At 34.8% G+C, this 17000-nt stretch overlaps 1 protein-coding gene across 5 annotated transcripts; it reads right to left on the bottom strand.

Moving 5' to 3' along the window:
* Positions 1–2086: 2086 nt before the first annotated feature.
* LOC110464953 lies at positions 2087–16783 on the bottom strand. Of its 5 annotated transcripts, none has more exons than XM_021520450.1 (4): positions 16548–16783; positions 9926–10597; positions 6539–7825; positions 2087–6124 (listed from the first exon to the last, which is right to left on the bottom strand). In XM_021520450.1, the coding sequence occupies exons 2-4, from the start codon at positions 10194–10196 to the stop codon at positions 5703–5705; spliced, it is 1980 nt and encodes a 659-aa protein (XP_021376125.1). In that variant the 5' UTR covers positions 10197–10597; positions 16548–16783; the 3' UTR covers positions 2087–5702. The 5 variants fall into 5 exon arrangements, with proteins under 5 accessions (XP_021376125.1, XP_021376124.1, XP_021376129.1 ...); XM_021520449.1 differs by having other exon boundaries at positions 16655–16783; XM_021520454.1 differs by having other exon boundaries at positions 9926–10210; positions 16655–16783.
* Between the last annotated feature and the right edge of the window lie 217 nt (positions 16784–17000).

Here is a 17000-nt window from a genome sequence, read left to right as displayed (position 1 = left end):
TTGCCTACTTTACCTGCAGTATGACAATCATACTAAACTCTATAACATTTACCTGCAGTATGACAATCATACTTAACTCTATGACATTTACCTGCAGTATGACAACCATACTAAACTCTATGACATTTTCCTGAAGTATGACAATCATACTAAACTCTATAACATTTACCTGCAGTATGACAACCATACTAAACTCTATGATATTTACATGCAGTATGACAATTATACTAAACTCTATGACATTCAGCTTTAGTATAAAACTGAGTGTCGCCTCATTACCAAACTCAATGATATTTGCCTACAGTATGACAATAATCGTCATAATGCTACCAGGCTCCATAACATTTGCTTACAGTATGACAATGATGGGTCACCTCACGAGATAATTACTAAACTGTACTACATTTAGTTTAAGTATGTCAGTTATGGTCCTTTATTACCAAATTAAATGATAATTTTCTATGAAAATATTCGTCACCTTACTACCAGCCTCTATGACAATTACGTACAGTATGAAAATATCTATCACTTTACTACCAACATCGTTTACCTCTACCTTCAGAACTATAATGGCCGTCACTTAACTTACATATGCCGTGATATTTACCTACACCATGATACGTATCGTCATCTTACTAACAAACCTTATGACAACCTTGCGTTTGAGGATCGTTAACTTACCTTTATCCCAAGTATTAACTCATCAGCCTCCTCAGCTTCATGTGTCACAATTGATTCGCTACTTGATAGCTTGTTTTAGTAAATGCATTTTTCTGAATAAATTTATCTTGATTACCAACAATCAAACAATGTATTTACGCGTACTAGCCAGATCTTTCTACCGGCAAGAAATGTATTTCCTATCATATTCTTTACCATAAATAGACTAAGCTTATTTTACAAGATCAGTTCTACTGAAATTTAAAACTAAAAGCATGAAAGAGACCCATCATAGTGCAGGATTAAAATATTCTCCCTGGTGACAAAAAGTATGCAATGTAGTTCATGTTAAAAAACAACGCTACTTAGACGTTTTGAAAGGAGAATTTTAAGAATAAATAATATATTACTTTTTTTTTTTTGGCTCCAATATTACATTACGTATAGTAAAAGGTACCATTTTTGTGATATCTGAACGGAATTTGTACATAGATATTTTAATTCTGAATAACTGAACTGAACACCTTTTTTTGAATGCAAAGTGTATTTTTAAAAAAAAGTAAGTTTGACAAAGTTTAAATTGTGGCAGATTAATAGAAACCTGTCAAAATAATGATTTTCACCCAAAATCGAATTCAGCGCAAATTCACCGCAGCCATTCGAGGGTTTATACGAATCGAAATAACAACATCAGTAGTTATAATTGTGTTTATTCAGATAAACAATCATAGTACAATTAAAAAAACAACACACAATCACAGTTATAGGCGAGATAAAAGCATAACCAGGTATTGTAACTTAAGTTACGGATCAATAATTATCACAGATATATTGTAACTTAAGTTACGGATCAATAATTATCACAGATATTTTGTAACTTAAGTTACGGATCAATAACTATCACATATAATAATAAATATATATCTTATTATATTATTTATAAATAAAATATATTAATATATTTGGCATACTGTTCATGCTATCACAGAAAAGGGAATTATCACAGTAACATGACATATTACAATCATTTTATTATAATATTGAAAACAAAATATTAAAACATTATTATATATATTTTATAGCGTAAACGTGATTTTGTAAGTACAGTCGTTTGCAATCAATGTAAGCTGTTACAGACACATCAATTCTATGTCGATAGAGCATAGTTTTCCCCCAGGTACCAGTAGTCCCTAGTGACCAGTAGTGAGAGCCATTATACAAGTGTAAACTCGAAGTTAAACTTGCTTGAAGTTTTATTTTTAGAAGATGTATATCAAAGTTCCGTTACAATTATGGGAAGGTTAATTTTGTTTTACAATGAAGATGTTTAAGTTATTGGATAGACTATATATTATATATATATATAGCGATAAATAGTTTTAAATGTCCATGTGACGGTAAAAATATAAATAAAGCAAAACACGAAGATTAGTATAATCGGCTAGCGCTTTCGCCCATCTTGGGGCTCTTCAGGCGATTTTGTATATAATCTATATATAAGGATATATCCTGTAGATGAAGCATGCATTGAGATGCACTACTGATGAGTCAGAGTGTAGGTTGTGTTGCATTTGTAGTGTTTGAAAAAAACCCAGCTTAACCTAAAAAGAACAGAACAACTTGACACAGATTAGGTTGCTGAAACATTAGCCGAGGCAAGAAATCAAGGTAATATTCAACATTTGAAGAAAGCGACCAAATAAATAATGAATTATTAATAAACCAAGATTTGTTGGTCCTACATTTGAACGATTTGAGAAACAGAGCAAAAGAGAATACATAACATTGATGAAGAAAATGACAAAGTCACTGGACCGTACAAACTAGAACCAACACAGCAGTTGCTGCTTGAAATAAGACGTACTGCCCAGGATGTGTATATGGGGTAAGTTTAGTAGGTCTAGGACTCAAACGTGTTTTATACAACACGGCCCTTCGGGCGAGGTGATCTAAAAATAATGAACATTTAAACTATTCATCAAGGCATTAGAAATTTTTAGAAATAATAGGATTGAACAGCAGGCTAGGCCTATATAAGTGTTTCTCCTTTGGTTGGCATGACAAAGACAAAGATGAAACGGTTAGTAAGAAAATATTGATGCAAATTATATACAGTGGAATCTGTATTAACCGAACACTCAAGAGAAATTAAAAAAAACCGGTTGTTTAACAAAAGTGGTAGTTAATAAAGTTTGACCATATTTTGTACAGAATTAAAAAACCCACTATAACCAAACGACTCCTTATTCAGACAACTGTAAACAGACCACCACACCAAGCGCTCATTTACATGTGTATATGACAGGTAGTTTAAAATAACATCGTTCAATAGATCAGGTGAATAACTAAACAATAGTCGAGAGATAATTATGACAGTAAACAAACAACTAAGAGTGTTTGAGAAGAATTGTCATTTCACTGAAAACAAACAACCGACGGAGATTTGTTAAAGTTCTCAACTTACACGACTGTGTTTTCGGTAATTACCTTGATTTTAGCAAACTTGTTACGAAAGATATTGATGTTGAAATGATAGCGGTTCCTGTGGTGATCCAACAGATTGGTTCACGTATATTATTCCTTTATTTTACGATGTAAACTGGAAAGAGAATCCAGTTAAAAATGGCCTAAATAAAGCCGACGGCATGTTGCCGAAAAACGGACCGGTATTATTGTCGTTAGTACTTTGGCGTTGAGAAGTACAGGGATGTTATCAAAGGCTTTTATTATTGATTAGGAATTTAAAACGATATGTTTGCTAATATAAAGATGTTAAGTGCGCAATTGCACTGATAGTTAATGTTCATTTCGCACGAAGGTGTAATACTTATTTTCTAGTTACTAGTTTAGTAAAAATAATATTGATGCAAATTTTATATTATGAAGCAGATGATATAGGGGAGATAAATCCATGTATGTTAAAATTATATACAAATATTTAATTGATATTTTAAGCTATACAATGTGATGAAAAGTAAGGGATTAAACAATAACAAAATGGGGCAATTCAGCTAGAACATTTTAAAATTCATGTAGTATATGTGTAAGATGTATTGCCAGTGTTCTATGTGTTAATCTTTCATCCAATCGAGTTTCAGACAAAAAAATCTCTAACGGCCTATAACGTTCACATATCATCCACTCGAGAAGAATCCAGATTCAACCACAGAACACAGATATGTAGATAGCCGATAACTCTGGTTTCTCCAATGACAGTTTTCACATTATTGATAAAATCATGGTTGTCGTATAGATATAATAAAAATATAATAGTCAATAAGTACAAAAAATCAAAAAATTAATTAAACTACTCTTATCGCGTGATAACTCTTATCGCGTAAACTACCCTTATCGCGTAAACATAATAAAAATCCGGTATACAATGAATTATACATACTTGTATAATAACTTGACAAAACAAACATAAATATATCAAGAAATCGGAATCGTTATAGAAATGGTAACTGAGATATAAACTTGCATTATAAAAACTTATTATAATTTTTGGAAGATCTTAAATGTTTTACTCACCGAAAAAGTGTTAAAGTCATTCATCCCATCATGCAACTCAATTATTTATTTCTTATCCTGAATGGCAAATGTACAAATGTTCCCGTTATTCCTTAACATTGTTAACATATAATAGCTGAACTAGCTTGAATACATATGGTTTTCGATAATAATATTTCTTGATATATTTTTGACGTAAATCTGAAAAAAAAGAAAAATTAAGTAAAAAATGGAATTCATCTTCAATTTCGGCTGAATTTCTTTATGTACACATTCTGTCATGTCTCGAAATATCATTAAGTCTGTCTTTCACTATTTAAAAATTATGCGACGATATTCTAATCCTTGAAAAATATTTGTGTACACTGAATAAAAAGGTTTACATAAATAATACCGTAAACATAAATTATCAACTAAATGTTGATATAAATAACCACGTGCTAATTTACTTATTTTAGATAACAATTCTAGCTTGTGTTCATCATTAAATATTTTCTATTATTTCAAATGTACAATTTTCCATCTCATTATTATAGCATAAGTACGCTAATCCTATTTTTTCTAATTCAGTTTTGATATGAATTTTCCATTCATCATTCGACTGAATTCTTTGTTCTAATCAGACTTTCACGACACATTTTTTTTGGTAGTTTTTAATTTCAACCAATACTTGAAAACTTTCAGTTCTCGTCGATATATAAAGGAAATTGTTCTAATTTAGAATACACAAAATCATCTCCTGTACATTTTTTGATTCCAAATAGACATAATACATCTCATAGTCATTTATATATAGACTATACAAGATCTGTGACAAAAATTCTCCTTGAAATAATCCGATCGTACTTGTGTAGTATTCTAATCAGAAAAATCCATCATATTTGATACAAGATTAAACATGTTCATATAAAGTTTGTATAATTTTCAACATTTTTCCATCAATGCCCTGTTTTATCAGTTTTGATCATAAACAACTTCTATCATTCAATTCAAAAACGCTTTTTGTAATCTATGAAGTAGCAACATCATCTATTCTTCTGTTTTAACGTTTTATCAATTAGTGTCTGCAGCAAATGAAATAGCACATATATCGTCGAAAAACAAGTCTAAATCCAAATTGAGCATCTGCTATAATGTTGTATTATTTATCCCATTTTAACAATCATTTATAAAGCTCTGATGAAAATAATTTACTCATACAGCTAATAAGTGTTACACCTCTGTAATTATTGGGATCATCAGCGTGACTTTTCTATAATCGATAACAAAATAATTTAAAATGTTATCCGCACTACAACTTTCTGATTGCTGTCACCACTTCGTCTTCAGTGATTGGAGTATCTAATTTTAAAAAATGTGTACTACCAGCAATACTTCAGGAGTCAATACATCAGTATTATCAATCTCGTCCGAGTTTAAGTTATTAATATGCGAATAAAATTCATCTTTACCAATATTTGATTGTGTGAGTTTGCCTTTCGGCTTCTCGGAAATGTTTACGTTTATTACCATCATTACACTGTGTGTCATTATCATGGAAATGAGGCTATGTTGTAGTCCAGAGCGTCCAACACTGCACCGATAGGTGTAACAACAGCCGATGGGAATTGGTCGGTATCAACATGCGTGCTCCCAATTGCCATCCCGATGCAGCACATATCATCAGCACCTGGTGTTTTCATGAAAACAGCTGAACCCGAATCCCCACGTGAGAAAAACGTCATGGTTGGATGGGCACCGCACACTTGATACTGATTGATCATCTGGACCTTCCCGTTACCTAGTGGCAAACTCAGTACTGTCGACAGTGGACGTACGTCTACTCCACACACGCTAACGGTCCCCCTTGTGACATCACTAGCGCTTCCAAACTGGAAAACCATATATGATGCACCAAAATGTTTCAAGTTCCTTTGAACTTTTCCTTTGTTGTACTCAGGAAGTTCTTCAAACCCTGTAATGCATAAATGTCAAACTGTTTCATAGACACAAGTTAAAAAGAAAGATAATTATATGCTCAAATGGGTTTTTCCGTTTTCCTTTCCATACAATATACACACGTCAAATATAACTGACCCAAACATATTTTCCTGTTAAATACTTCCAAACGATGCTACATTAGGAAAGTTAACAGGCATATGAACCTTGATAAGCCTGTCTCATTCGTTCCAAGCCGAAGGGTTTATATTATGAGAAAGCTGAATACCTTTGTCAAATTTGTGTACAAAACAAGTCCCATATTGCACTGAGACATGTATATTTATTAAACCTAATGGTGAAAGTAAGGCAGTCGTTGGGAATCGGCTACAAATTTACAGTCTTCTTTCTGATATGAATAACTAATTTCTCCGAAGTTTTATAGGCATACCTGCTTCTCTGTAGCTACTGCGTTTAGAGTTCGAAAACTGGCCTTTATTGGGAATTCTGTCAGTCAATTCAACGACAGCGGCATCAATACTTGGATTCCGTTGAGGATTGAAAATTGCTCTCTTGACATGCCCACATGGTTGTGGTGTCCCGTTGACTGTCGTTGTATCAGGGGAGGGCTGTACGACTTCAATTTCATTAGTTCCGTCATATTTGTAATCCAGTGGTATTGTCGTGTTATCAATATCAAACAGTACGTGCGCACATGTGAGAAAGCCAATCTTGTTATTGAATTTCACAAACGGACCAAGTGTGCCGCAAAGAAAATGAGGAGGATTCCCGACCGATGTCGACCGTCCAATATCGCAGCCCATTTTTAGAACATCATGGTAGGAAGTACTTGGGAGTGAACTGTATCCGCCAGGAAGGAAATAGCCTTCATGCACATCAACATCTATCGAGTCATCCTCCTCTATGTCTAACTGTTTCGGAAAATCTGGTTCATCTAGTGGCACTACGCCCTTTGTACTGCAGTAGAGAACAATACATGGTTTCTGGATAATATCCGCGCCATTGTTCCGGTATATCACTGGACTGACACCAATTATGTTTAAGTTGCTATGATCTCTCCAAAGCCTGTCCCGGTTTCTAGCAATGGCTTTTTCGGCTCGTATTTTGTCCTCGCCTGAAATCTTCATGTCTTTTTTGTAATCATCTGACTCTTTTGTATATACGTATGGGTTCTGCTTCATAACCAAACCTAAACTCTTATCTTTTTTGCAAGAAGCATTGGTTATTTCTTTTGAATACACAATGAAAACCCTTTCACGTTTGCCATCTTTACCTACGCGATGACCTGGAATAATGGCAGGCTCAAGTTCAGAATGTTCCCGTTTCAATAGTTGGGCTAGATTCCGCATGTACACTGTTTCCATTGGGTTGCGCAACTCTAAGTTTTTAAAACAGTATTTGATGTTATCTTCTCCAGCGCAGTTGATTAACTTGCTAACCATCTCTGTTTTATTCATAAACGTTGCTAGGTATAATGCCGTTGCTTTGCTGACAATTATTCCTTTCAACGCTTCTCCGAACACGTTTTCAGGAAGAGTACATTCTTCATTCCATTCCATCCCGTCCCATGTCTTCATACATTCGACCATATCTGCGGAGCCATACACAGCTACGATATGCAGTATCCTCTTTCTGTCTGTTGTAGTTAATCGTTTTTCCAACGTCTTGAAGTCATCGATGTTTTGCTTCTTAACGATTTCCAAGATGCAATCAATGTCTGAAATATGTATGGATATATCTAAACCATTGACGCTCTTACATGTAGCTTACTCAACATATGTATTATATTGTGCTATTTTGTTTTGGAATTTGTTATGATCAGATAAAATTATAAACGACAAATTGTGAAATTAAAGTTGACTGAGCAGTTCGATTTTATGTCTTAGTTCCGAAACATAAAGTTGAGTCTTCTCGATGGCTTTAAAGTTATAGTGCTTTCGTTGAGTTTATGTAAATTATATCTTTCAACGCCGTAAGAATATAAATGAATCGATTAACTGAATTGTCATCTTTCACACTTAAATATTTACATTTGCATGGCATTATCACTATATAGCCTCTTTGAAAGTTGTGTCGTTGATCGGACTTTAATTACCATGCAGCACGAAACACAATTCTTAGCGTATTAATACAACACTAACCAGCTTGACAATGTCATTGTAAATTTGTGTGCAAAATAAAAAAGTAGATAAAAAAACTTTTATTACAACAAAAACAATAGCAAGGTCTTTAATATCGTACAAAATGCACATCGGTTGAAATCACCAATGCCGTCAATGGAACCAATTTTAACACTCATGCAATTTTTCAGAAATATCGTCTGTTACACTGCACTGATCAACAGGGGTTCGTTACAAATGTCTGAAATACACATAATCTTTAGACCTACTGACACATATGTTACAGGCCTACTGATATGAGTCACAGCAAACATACACATTTCAGACATTTGTAACGAACCCCTGTGCTCCGTCGCAAGATCACTCACTTCAAACGATATCAGTTTCACGCGTCTCGCAGCCAAGGTTTCCTCAGTTTCTGATCACGACATGTCAAATAACGAGGCTGTTATAGAATCTACAGACTGTAGTCAGATTCCCATACAATCAACAAACAAATTCACGTCTGGATTCTTCACAAAATGAGCAAAGAAAAACTTTCGAATTAACTTCCAAAAATAACTCCCTTGTGGAGGTCAAGGTCGGATTTACGGTGTTCACTGTATTTATCCATGCGTGAAACTTGCTCCGGGGAAAAATTAAAACAATTTAAAATCTAACTCTCAGCTCAGATTTCTATTGATAAACTTAAATCACCCTATAGATATATCATACGCAATTGTATTGCTATTGAGTTGTGGAATAAAAGTGTTCGTTAAAATTACAAGGTACTTTTTTGTTTGCCAATCAGAACGCGACAACACGCTGTTCAAATTATTGAACGAAATTGTGTTGACTGTCGATAAGGCGGGCATTTTTAATTTTAAATATATAAATTATAAGTTAAAAAAGAACATAAGAGGCAGAGAAAACGTAAATATAAGTATTGAACTGTTTTTGTATGGTATTTATGATCTATTTGAAGACACAGCTTTGCAAGCAAACAAATCATAATGCGCGCTAGTGCATTATGATGTTTGCTTGCAAAGCTGTGTCATTCAAAAATATCATAAATACCATGCAAAAACAGTTCAATGCTTAAATACAAATACTGAATCCCCTCATTTTAGCAAACCACACACCAACTATTACGTGGCTACGGGTTATGTTTCTTGAGAAAATCAGTTTAAAGACAAGAGGTCTATGTCCTTAACCTATATTTTTGGTTCAATTATTTTCCACAAGGTGATACCATGCTAACCAGCTCAGATAAGCTAATACTAAGTGGTGTTTAAAAAGAGGTAACATTTGATAAATGTATCAAATTCGCTGCTTATAGAGATCAGAGAAGTCGAATGGGTAAACATGTCAAAAAAATAGTACCAGTGACATAGGTATATATTTTATATCTGCACTCATTAAAAAAAAGGTTGATGCAAAGTTTGATTGGAAGTTTGACATTTTTGCTTGTTTTAATTGAGAAATTAACATTTCTGTTGCCATGGAAACTAAATAAAAAAAAGACAGTCAGAACGAAAAATCCTTTTACTTCTCCGTTTCACTTTGTATATACAGAGAAAACAATGTGTTGTCTTTTTAAAAGATGTTCTCCTTCTTTTTATTTTTAGATTCGACTCTGTGATCAGAGTACGAAGAATAACTAGAGATTTAAAAGAAATAAATTACTGAATTTAAGACTACAGAAAATGAATCCTTACCTGGACTCTGTGTTGGACCTTCCCTTTTCTCGACAGTGCCGACTGCCTCCTGAACAATTGCCGTTGCTATGTTGGATCCTGGAGGTTTTGGTGGCTGCCGTACACCATACTCTGTGTCTGTGTCAGTCTCGGTCTTGATTTGCGTCTCACGGTCAGACGAATAAATACTGCTTCTTGACCTCGGAGTATCATTGACCTCTGATTTTGGCGACGGTGCCTCCCTTTCTGTCTCAATCTCCTCTGAAGTTTCCCCAATGACAACGGGCGCCATTTTTTGGTCCTGTGCTACAACAATTATTGGAGGTTTAGAAATGGTTGTTACAGTCTCGATTCCACTTACATGTAGGTCGCTACTGAAGTCTAAGCTCAACCGGAACCCACTAGTTTCTGTTCGAAGTGTGTCTTGGAAACGTTGATGTGCCTCTTGTTGTTTACTCTTGCTGTGCTGGAACGGGAGATCGTAAGCAAGCACACTCGGGACGGGAATCGGATCTAACTCCTCCTTGATTTGTGAGACTATATAAATTACGTGAGTAATCTTCACCAATTGAATGGACCGAATTTCCTGTTGACTCTGTCATTCCTGTCCTGATATCCACCAAAGCAGAGAAGCCATCTTCTTCATTTGTCTTGAATTTCTGACGACGTTATCAGGAACTGCTAGCACTGATGCTATTGAAAACAGGTCAAAGGTTAATTGAATATTCCAATGCTAAACAAGAGGCCCAGATAACCCGTATCGCTCACCTGGATATTTAAGCAGTCATAGCAAAATATTAAATAAATATTATACTGTACTACATATATTTCCAAATATTGGCTCTGTCTCTCAGCAACACCTTATAAGTCCCATTATCCTGTCCCCATTGGAATGGGGGCATGGTTTCTACAACATTGAACCATGTTGGACCAAGGATACTCTATATCGAATTAGATTCAGATAAAGCAATAGGATAAAGTAGGAAAAGGTCATTTTTATTTGCAAACTTTGTGAACTCCATCTAAGGAAGCTACCTGTTAAATATCACGACTCCATGCATTTCAAAAAAAGCTGTTTGCAGTTTTTGCTATAGTTGACCCCTATGTGACCTTGAAAGTAGGTTGAGGTAATTTAATATAGCCAATGTTGATGGGCTCCATCAGGTCGTTACCAGCCAAATATTATAATTCTGTGCCTTTAGATTATTCAGAAGAAGTAATTTGAAGTGTTTGACATATTTTGCACCTGTGACCTTAAAAGTACATTGAAGTTATATTCGCAAACCTTGTTAGGCTCAACCCCAAGAAGCAACCAGCCAAGTAATATGATTTTATGCATTTCGATCATTCAGAAGAAGTCGTTTGATAATTTGAAATATTTGACCCCCGTGACCTTGAAAGTGGGTCAAGATCAATTTCGATCTCAAACTTTGTTTGGCTCCTACCAACGAAGCTACCAGCCACATATTAAGATTCGATACCTTTTAGTTCTTCAGAAGAAGTCGTTTTAAGAATTTGAAACTTCTGTCGCATGTGACCTTGAAATGAAGTCAACGTCATTTTCGTTCTCCAAGTTTGTTGGGCTTTTACCACCGTAGCTACAAGCCACATATTAAAATTCTATACCTTTTAGTTCTTCAGAAAAAAAGTCGTGTTAAGTATTTGACACTTTTGACCTCTGTGACCTTGAAAATAGGTCAAAACCATTTTCGTTCTTAAACTCTATTGGGCTTTTAACAACAAAGCTACTAGCAACATATTAAGATTCTAAACCTTTCAGTTCTTCAGAAAAAGTAGTTTTAAGTATTTGACACTTTTGACCCCTGTGACCTCGAAAGCTGGTAAACGTAATTTTTATCTCAAACTTTTTTGGGCTTTTACCAGCGAAGCTACCAGCCACATATTAAGATTCTATACCTTTCAGTTCTTCGGAAGAAGTCGTTTTACTTACGTGTAATTGATAATTTTGACCCCTGTGACCTTGAAAGTAGGTCAACGTCATTTTCGTTTTCAAACTTTGTTTGGCTTTTAACAAATCTACCAGCCACCTATCAAGATTCTAAACCTTTCAGTTTTTCAGGAGTAGTCGCTTTAAGTAATTGAAACTTTTGACCCCTGTGACTTTGAAAGTAGGTCAAAGTCATTTTCGTTTTCAAATTTTGTTGTGCGCTAACCAACAAAGCTATCACTCAAATATCATGACTATAGGCCTGTTCATTCTTCAGAAGAAGTCGTTAAAACGAAAAGTTGACGGACGACGGACGACGGACGACGGACGACGAACGGTGTGATGGACGACAGACCCCGCACCATGGCATAAGCTCACTAGCCCTTCGAGCAGGTGAGCTTAAAATCAGACATGTTTAGTAATGTGAATTGAGTCGACATTTCCGGCAACATATATTTCGTGAAAACCTTTTGAATTTCATACTCTTAGAAACAAATTAGCTTTGTCAATGTCAAACATGTTATATCAGGTGGCATTCGCTTGATAGGTACGGTTGGGAGCAAACTTAACTTGGTATCTAGTGCACTTCGTAGTGCCCACGTAGTGAATAAGGAAGTGCACTTGACAAAACATATGAAGTGCACTCCAGTTGACTTCAGTGTTAACTCCAGTTAACTTCAGTGTTAACTCTAGTGCATGTCGATGTTACCCCCAATGCACTACAGTGTTTACCAAAGTTTACAAGATTGAAGTACATATTTCAATAATTGTTTATAATGAAATGGGTTCCTTTGTGATATGAAAATTGAAAGAGAGAGGAAAGAATCATTCAACTGAATATTTCATATCACATATTTTTTTATTTTTTTTATTATTTAAAAATTTCAGCTGAACATTTACATGTACACAGAGAATTTGTTAACTGTCTCCAGTGATTATAGAAAATCTATAGATAGCTGTATTATTTCAGAGGAAAAAGTTTAAAAGTACACTTTATCATAGTTAAATTCACATCACATTTCATATTCAAATCAATGTTGTAGTGTTAGGATGGGGGATCATTGTCTGTTATGTGATATGGTCAAATGTGGTAAGATTTCTTATAATTTTATACTTTTTATGAAAGGTTTCTCTATAACACGACATCAATAGAGTAATTCGCTTCTTTGCTTTACAAACAAGTGAAGAAAAGATAAAATTTCAGAAAAATCTTGGCATGGCACTATATAGATAAAAGGTAAAGATCAAGCTGAAGATTTGTAACTAATTTAAGTTCGTTAATCCCAAGTTGCCTTAAGAAAATACTATGAGTTAGTCTGATTTTGATTTATTTGGTCTATATGTACACATAACAGGTATATGTACAGGCTGATGGTTGAATCAGAAAATACAACCCAAACCACCAAATCAACAGGTAAGATACCGTGGCTGTCCCTTTGTCAGAAAAAAATAGTGACTTTGACTCTATAATAGTGTTTCACACTACCTTTTAAATCCCTCTAATGGTTTATAAACTGGGTGTTAATAGTCAACACTAATTGATAACACACCCAAGCATCAATTATTGGATCACTGAACCATGATAGAGTCGTTTCTACCTGTACGTTCAGTGGTCCATAATAGCCACAGGGCACAATAAAAGAACTAGAAGGTTAATTAGGAAATACATTTTTGAAAATTTCAAAATACATCAGGAAGGATTATGAGAAGGTTAAATCAATAAAGCAATATGTTAATACTTTTTTGAAATCACACTCAAATATGTTCCTAAAAGAATATCCAAGGACTTGGAGCAGTAATCATGCATAGTTAATTGATCATTTTTTTATACACAGAATTAAATATATATATAAAAACATAAAAAAAATGGTACACACAAAAAAAATGTTATTTTTTATGCATAAATCATCAACTCTTTGGATAGGGGATCTGACAAAACCATTAGGTGTTTATTTTGATTGGATGATGCAAATGTTTATTTTTTTTAATAATTTTTAAAGTTTATTCTATTTTAATATTTCATTTTCATAGAGGACATGTAGTTAAATATATTTTCTTACTTAAAACAAAGAGAGTGAGAGAGAGAATTTCTACAGCTGGTGTGTATACAATATACAGTGCTTTGTCCACCCCCCAATTCGGATACCTATATATATTTAATTGTTACTAAATAAATGTTTTGTTGAAATTCAGATCTTCGTTCCTGTATAGTAGTATAGCATATTATAGAATAATATTTTTTCTTATTCACAGTAATAGTTACCTACATGAGCTTTCTTATACAGAAAAGGTTTCACTATAATATACTTATAATATCATGATAGATTTGTATATTTAATGAGACGTAATACTAGTACAGTAATACCTATAAAGGAACTTCATAGGTGATTATGTCTTTAAGACAAAGTATTATCAACTTTAAACCACCAATACATGTATATATACTGTATGTGCCATAGACCCAAGTTGGTGCATTTGCTAATAATTTAATAGGTCATCACGCTCTAAAGTTATTATACTATTCTCCTGAAAAGGATACGTCTTAAATCATATTAAATATTTGAATATGTACCACCTAATATTTTATTTACATATTGATTTATTGAGCAGACGGGAGTGGAGAAAATCATAGTGTGTATAAACTGATGAAAAGGCCATACATAATATGATAAAGAAAACTACCGTGTGAACTGTTGTTAGCTCCAGTGCACATTGATGTGAACTCCAATGCACATCGATGTGAACTCCACTTCACTTCAGTGTTAACTCCAGTGCACAAGCTAGTGAACTGGAATTAAATTTTCTTGTTAACTCCAGTGCACTAGGCTACCAAGTTAAGTTTGCTCCCAACTGTATATCTATGAAACCTTTTGGATCGTGCCAAGTTATAAACTTAACGAAACACTTGCTAACTGACAAACAATCCCTGCGCTGTGACGGTCACAACAAAACCGACAGCTGACCATTAGACTGTGACACTACAGCCTGCAGATAGCCAAAAGCAAATCAATGGACTTTGACTACAGTCAACAGATGCTCGACAGCTAATCAAAAATTGGCGACTAAAGTCCGAAAAGGATGTGACAAAAGTCTGCAGATGGTCGACAGTTGGTCAAAAGGCGATAACTACAGTCTGCAGATCGTCGACATCTGATCAATAGGCCGTGTCAACAGTTTGTAGATGGTCGACAGTTAATCATAAGGCTTTGACAACAGTCTGCAGATGGTCGATAGATGATTAAAAGACTGTGACTTCAGTCTGCAATTAGTCGACATCTGATCAAAGTTATGTGACTTAAGTCTGCAGAAGGGCGATATTTATTCGTTAGGCTGTGAACTTTTGTCGGCAGATTGTCGACAGTTGATGATAAGGCTGTGACAACAGTCAGCAGATCTTCAACAGATGATCATAAGGCTGTGACAACAATCTGAAGAATGTCGACATTTGATCATAAAGTTGCGACTTCAGCTAGAAATTAGTTGTAAGATAATAATACGCCTGTGACAACAGTCTGTAGATCATCGACATTTGACCATAAAGCTCTGACTCCTTTCTGCAAATGATCGACAGATTATCAAAAGGCTGTGACTACAGTCAACAGATTGTCGATAGCTGATCAAACGGTTGTGAGATTTAGTCAGCAGATCGTCGACAGCTGATCATAAGGCTCTGACATTGGTAGCAGATCATCAATAGCTGATCAAAGGGCTGATGAGTTTTAGTCAGCAAGATCGTCGATAGTTGATCAAAGTTTTGTGACATCAGGCAACAGATCGCCGGCAGCTGATAAAAGGGCTTTGACCATAGACTTGTGGTTGTTAACAGCTGATCAAAAGGCTGTGACAATAGTCTACAGATGGTCGACAGCTGATTGAAAGGCTGCGGCTAAAGTCTGCAGATGGTCGACAGCTGATCAAAAAGAGGTCAATGCAGTGAGCAGATGGTAGGCAGTTGATCAAAAAACGGTGTCTATAGTCTGCAAATCATCGAAGTTGATCAATAGGATATGACTATAGTCAGCTGATCATTGACAGCTGATCATTTGACCGTGGTCTACCAAACGCCGACAGTTTATCAAACAGCTGAGGCTTCAGTCGTCAGATTGTTATGACCCCATCCTCTCACAATAATTTATAATACACTATGTTATTTGAAAACATATTCATAGAACTATAGAAGAAAGAGAAATGTAGATATTCTATGTGTGAGTGTGTTTTAAAAATATCTTTCAAACATTAATCAAAAGGTTTTGTCTGCTGCCTCTTGTTTTAATAATTAGATGATTGGCTCTATAATCAAGCACATATAAATTTAGCAGTCAATTATCTGAAACGTTGATGAGATGTTTTTGTTTTAATATTTCAGTACTTAATCCTCAACGCTGAGCGGGGCGAAGCGCTTTTTTATGTTGTTGAAATAAAGCCTGACCCTACACCCACAAGATCCGCCCCTGACATAATATAGCACGATAATTATCTCGCTTTAGTGATAATGACGTTATCTCGCTATCATGATGACTACAGTTTGGCAATTCAAATCTTGCGATGGACTTTTACACTTACGTTTTAGACATGCACATCATTTCATCTAATCTAGCAATATGTTTATATACTTACTTCATGCATATGCCGTATCATCAAGGGTTATATCATTGTTATTTTATGAAGGAAGAAAACTATGATAAACTGTAATACCATGTGTCCAATCCGTTGTTCAAATTCAGCTGGCAATAAAGAAAGGGTAAGCATCCAGGTATAAACATACAAAATGATTGTCAAACTCGAAAGTGCAAATCCCTCACCTCTCCGTAGTTTTGACCCACTTTTCCTTCTTTCCACCTTGTGTCAGTAATGAGATATAAGTGGCGTGTACAACTATATATAACTATATACGACTCCCGGTTTTACACCAGATGGTTCTGCGCATGGTAGCTAATAATGTAAACGTTTCTGCAAATGGTAGCTAATAATGTAAACGTTACTGATTGGCGTATTCGTGAAAGGTATACCTGAACAAAAATGTCAAATCGATGATATCACAATGATAACAGAGCGGCTATCGAGTTTTAACAGGTTGACATACATGTATACTGAATGTCTCTAACGAAATATAGCATTCCTATGTTTGGTGTTGTTGTACGAAAATTA

Source organism: Mizuhopecten yessoensis, unplaced genomic scaffold, assembly GCF_002113885.1.
Source record: "Mizuhopecten yessoensis strain PY_sf001 unplaced genomic scaffold, ASM211388v2 scaffold11043, whole genome shotgun sequence".
Taxonomy (NCBI): Eukaryota; Metazoa; Mollusca; class Bivalvia; order Pectinida; family Pectinidae; genus Mizuhopecten; species Mizuhopecten yessoensis.
Note: the sequence above shows the minus strand (reverse complement) of the source record. Positions and strands in the feature narration are given on the sequence as shown.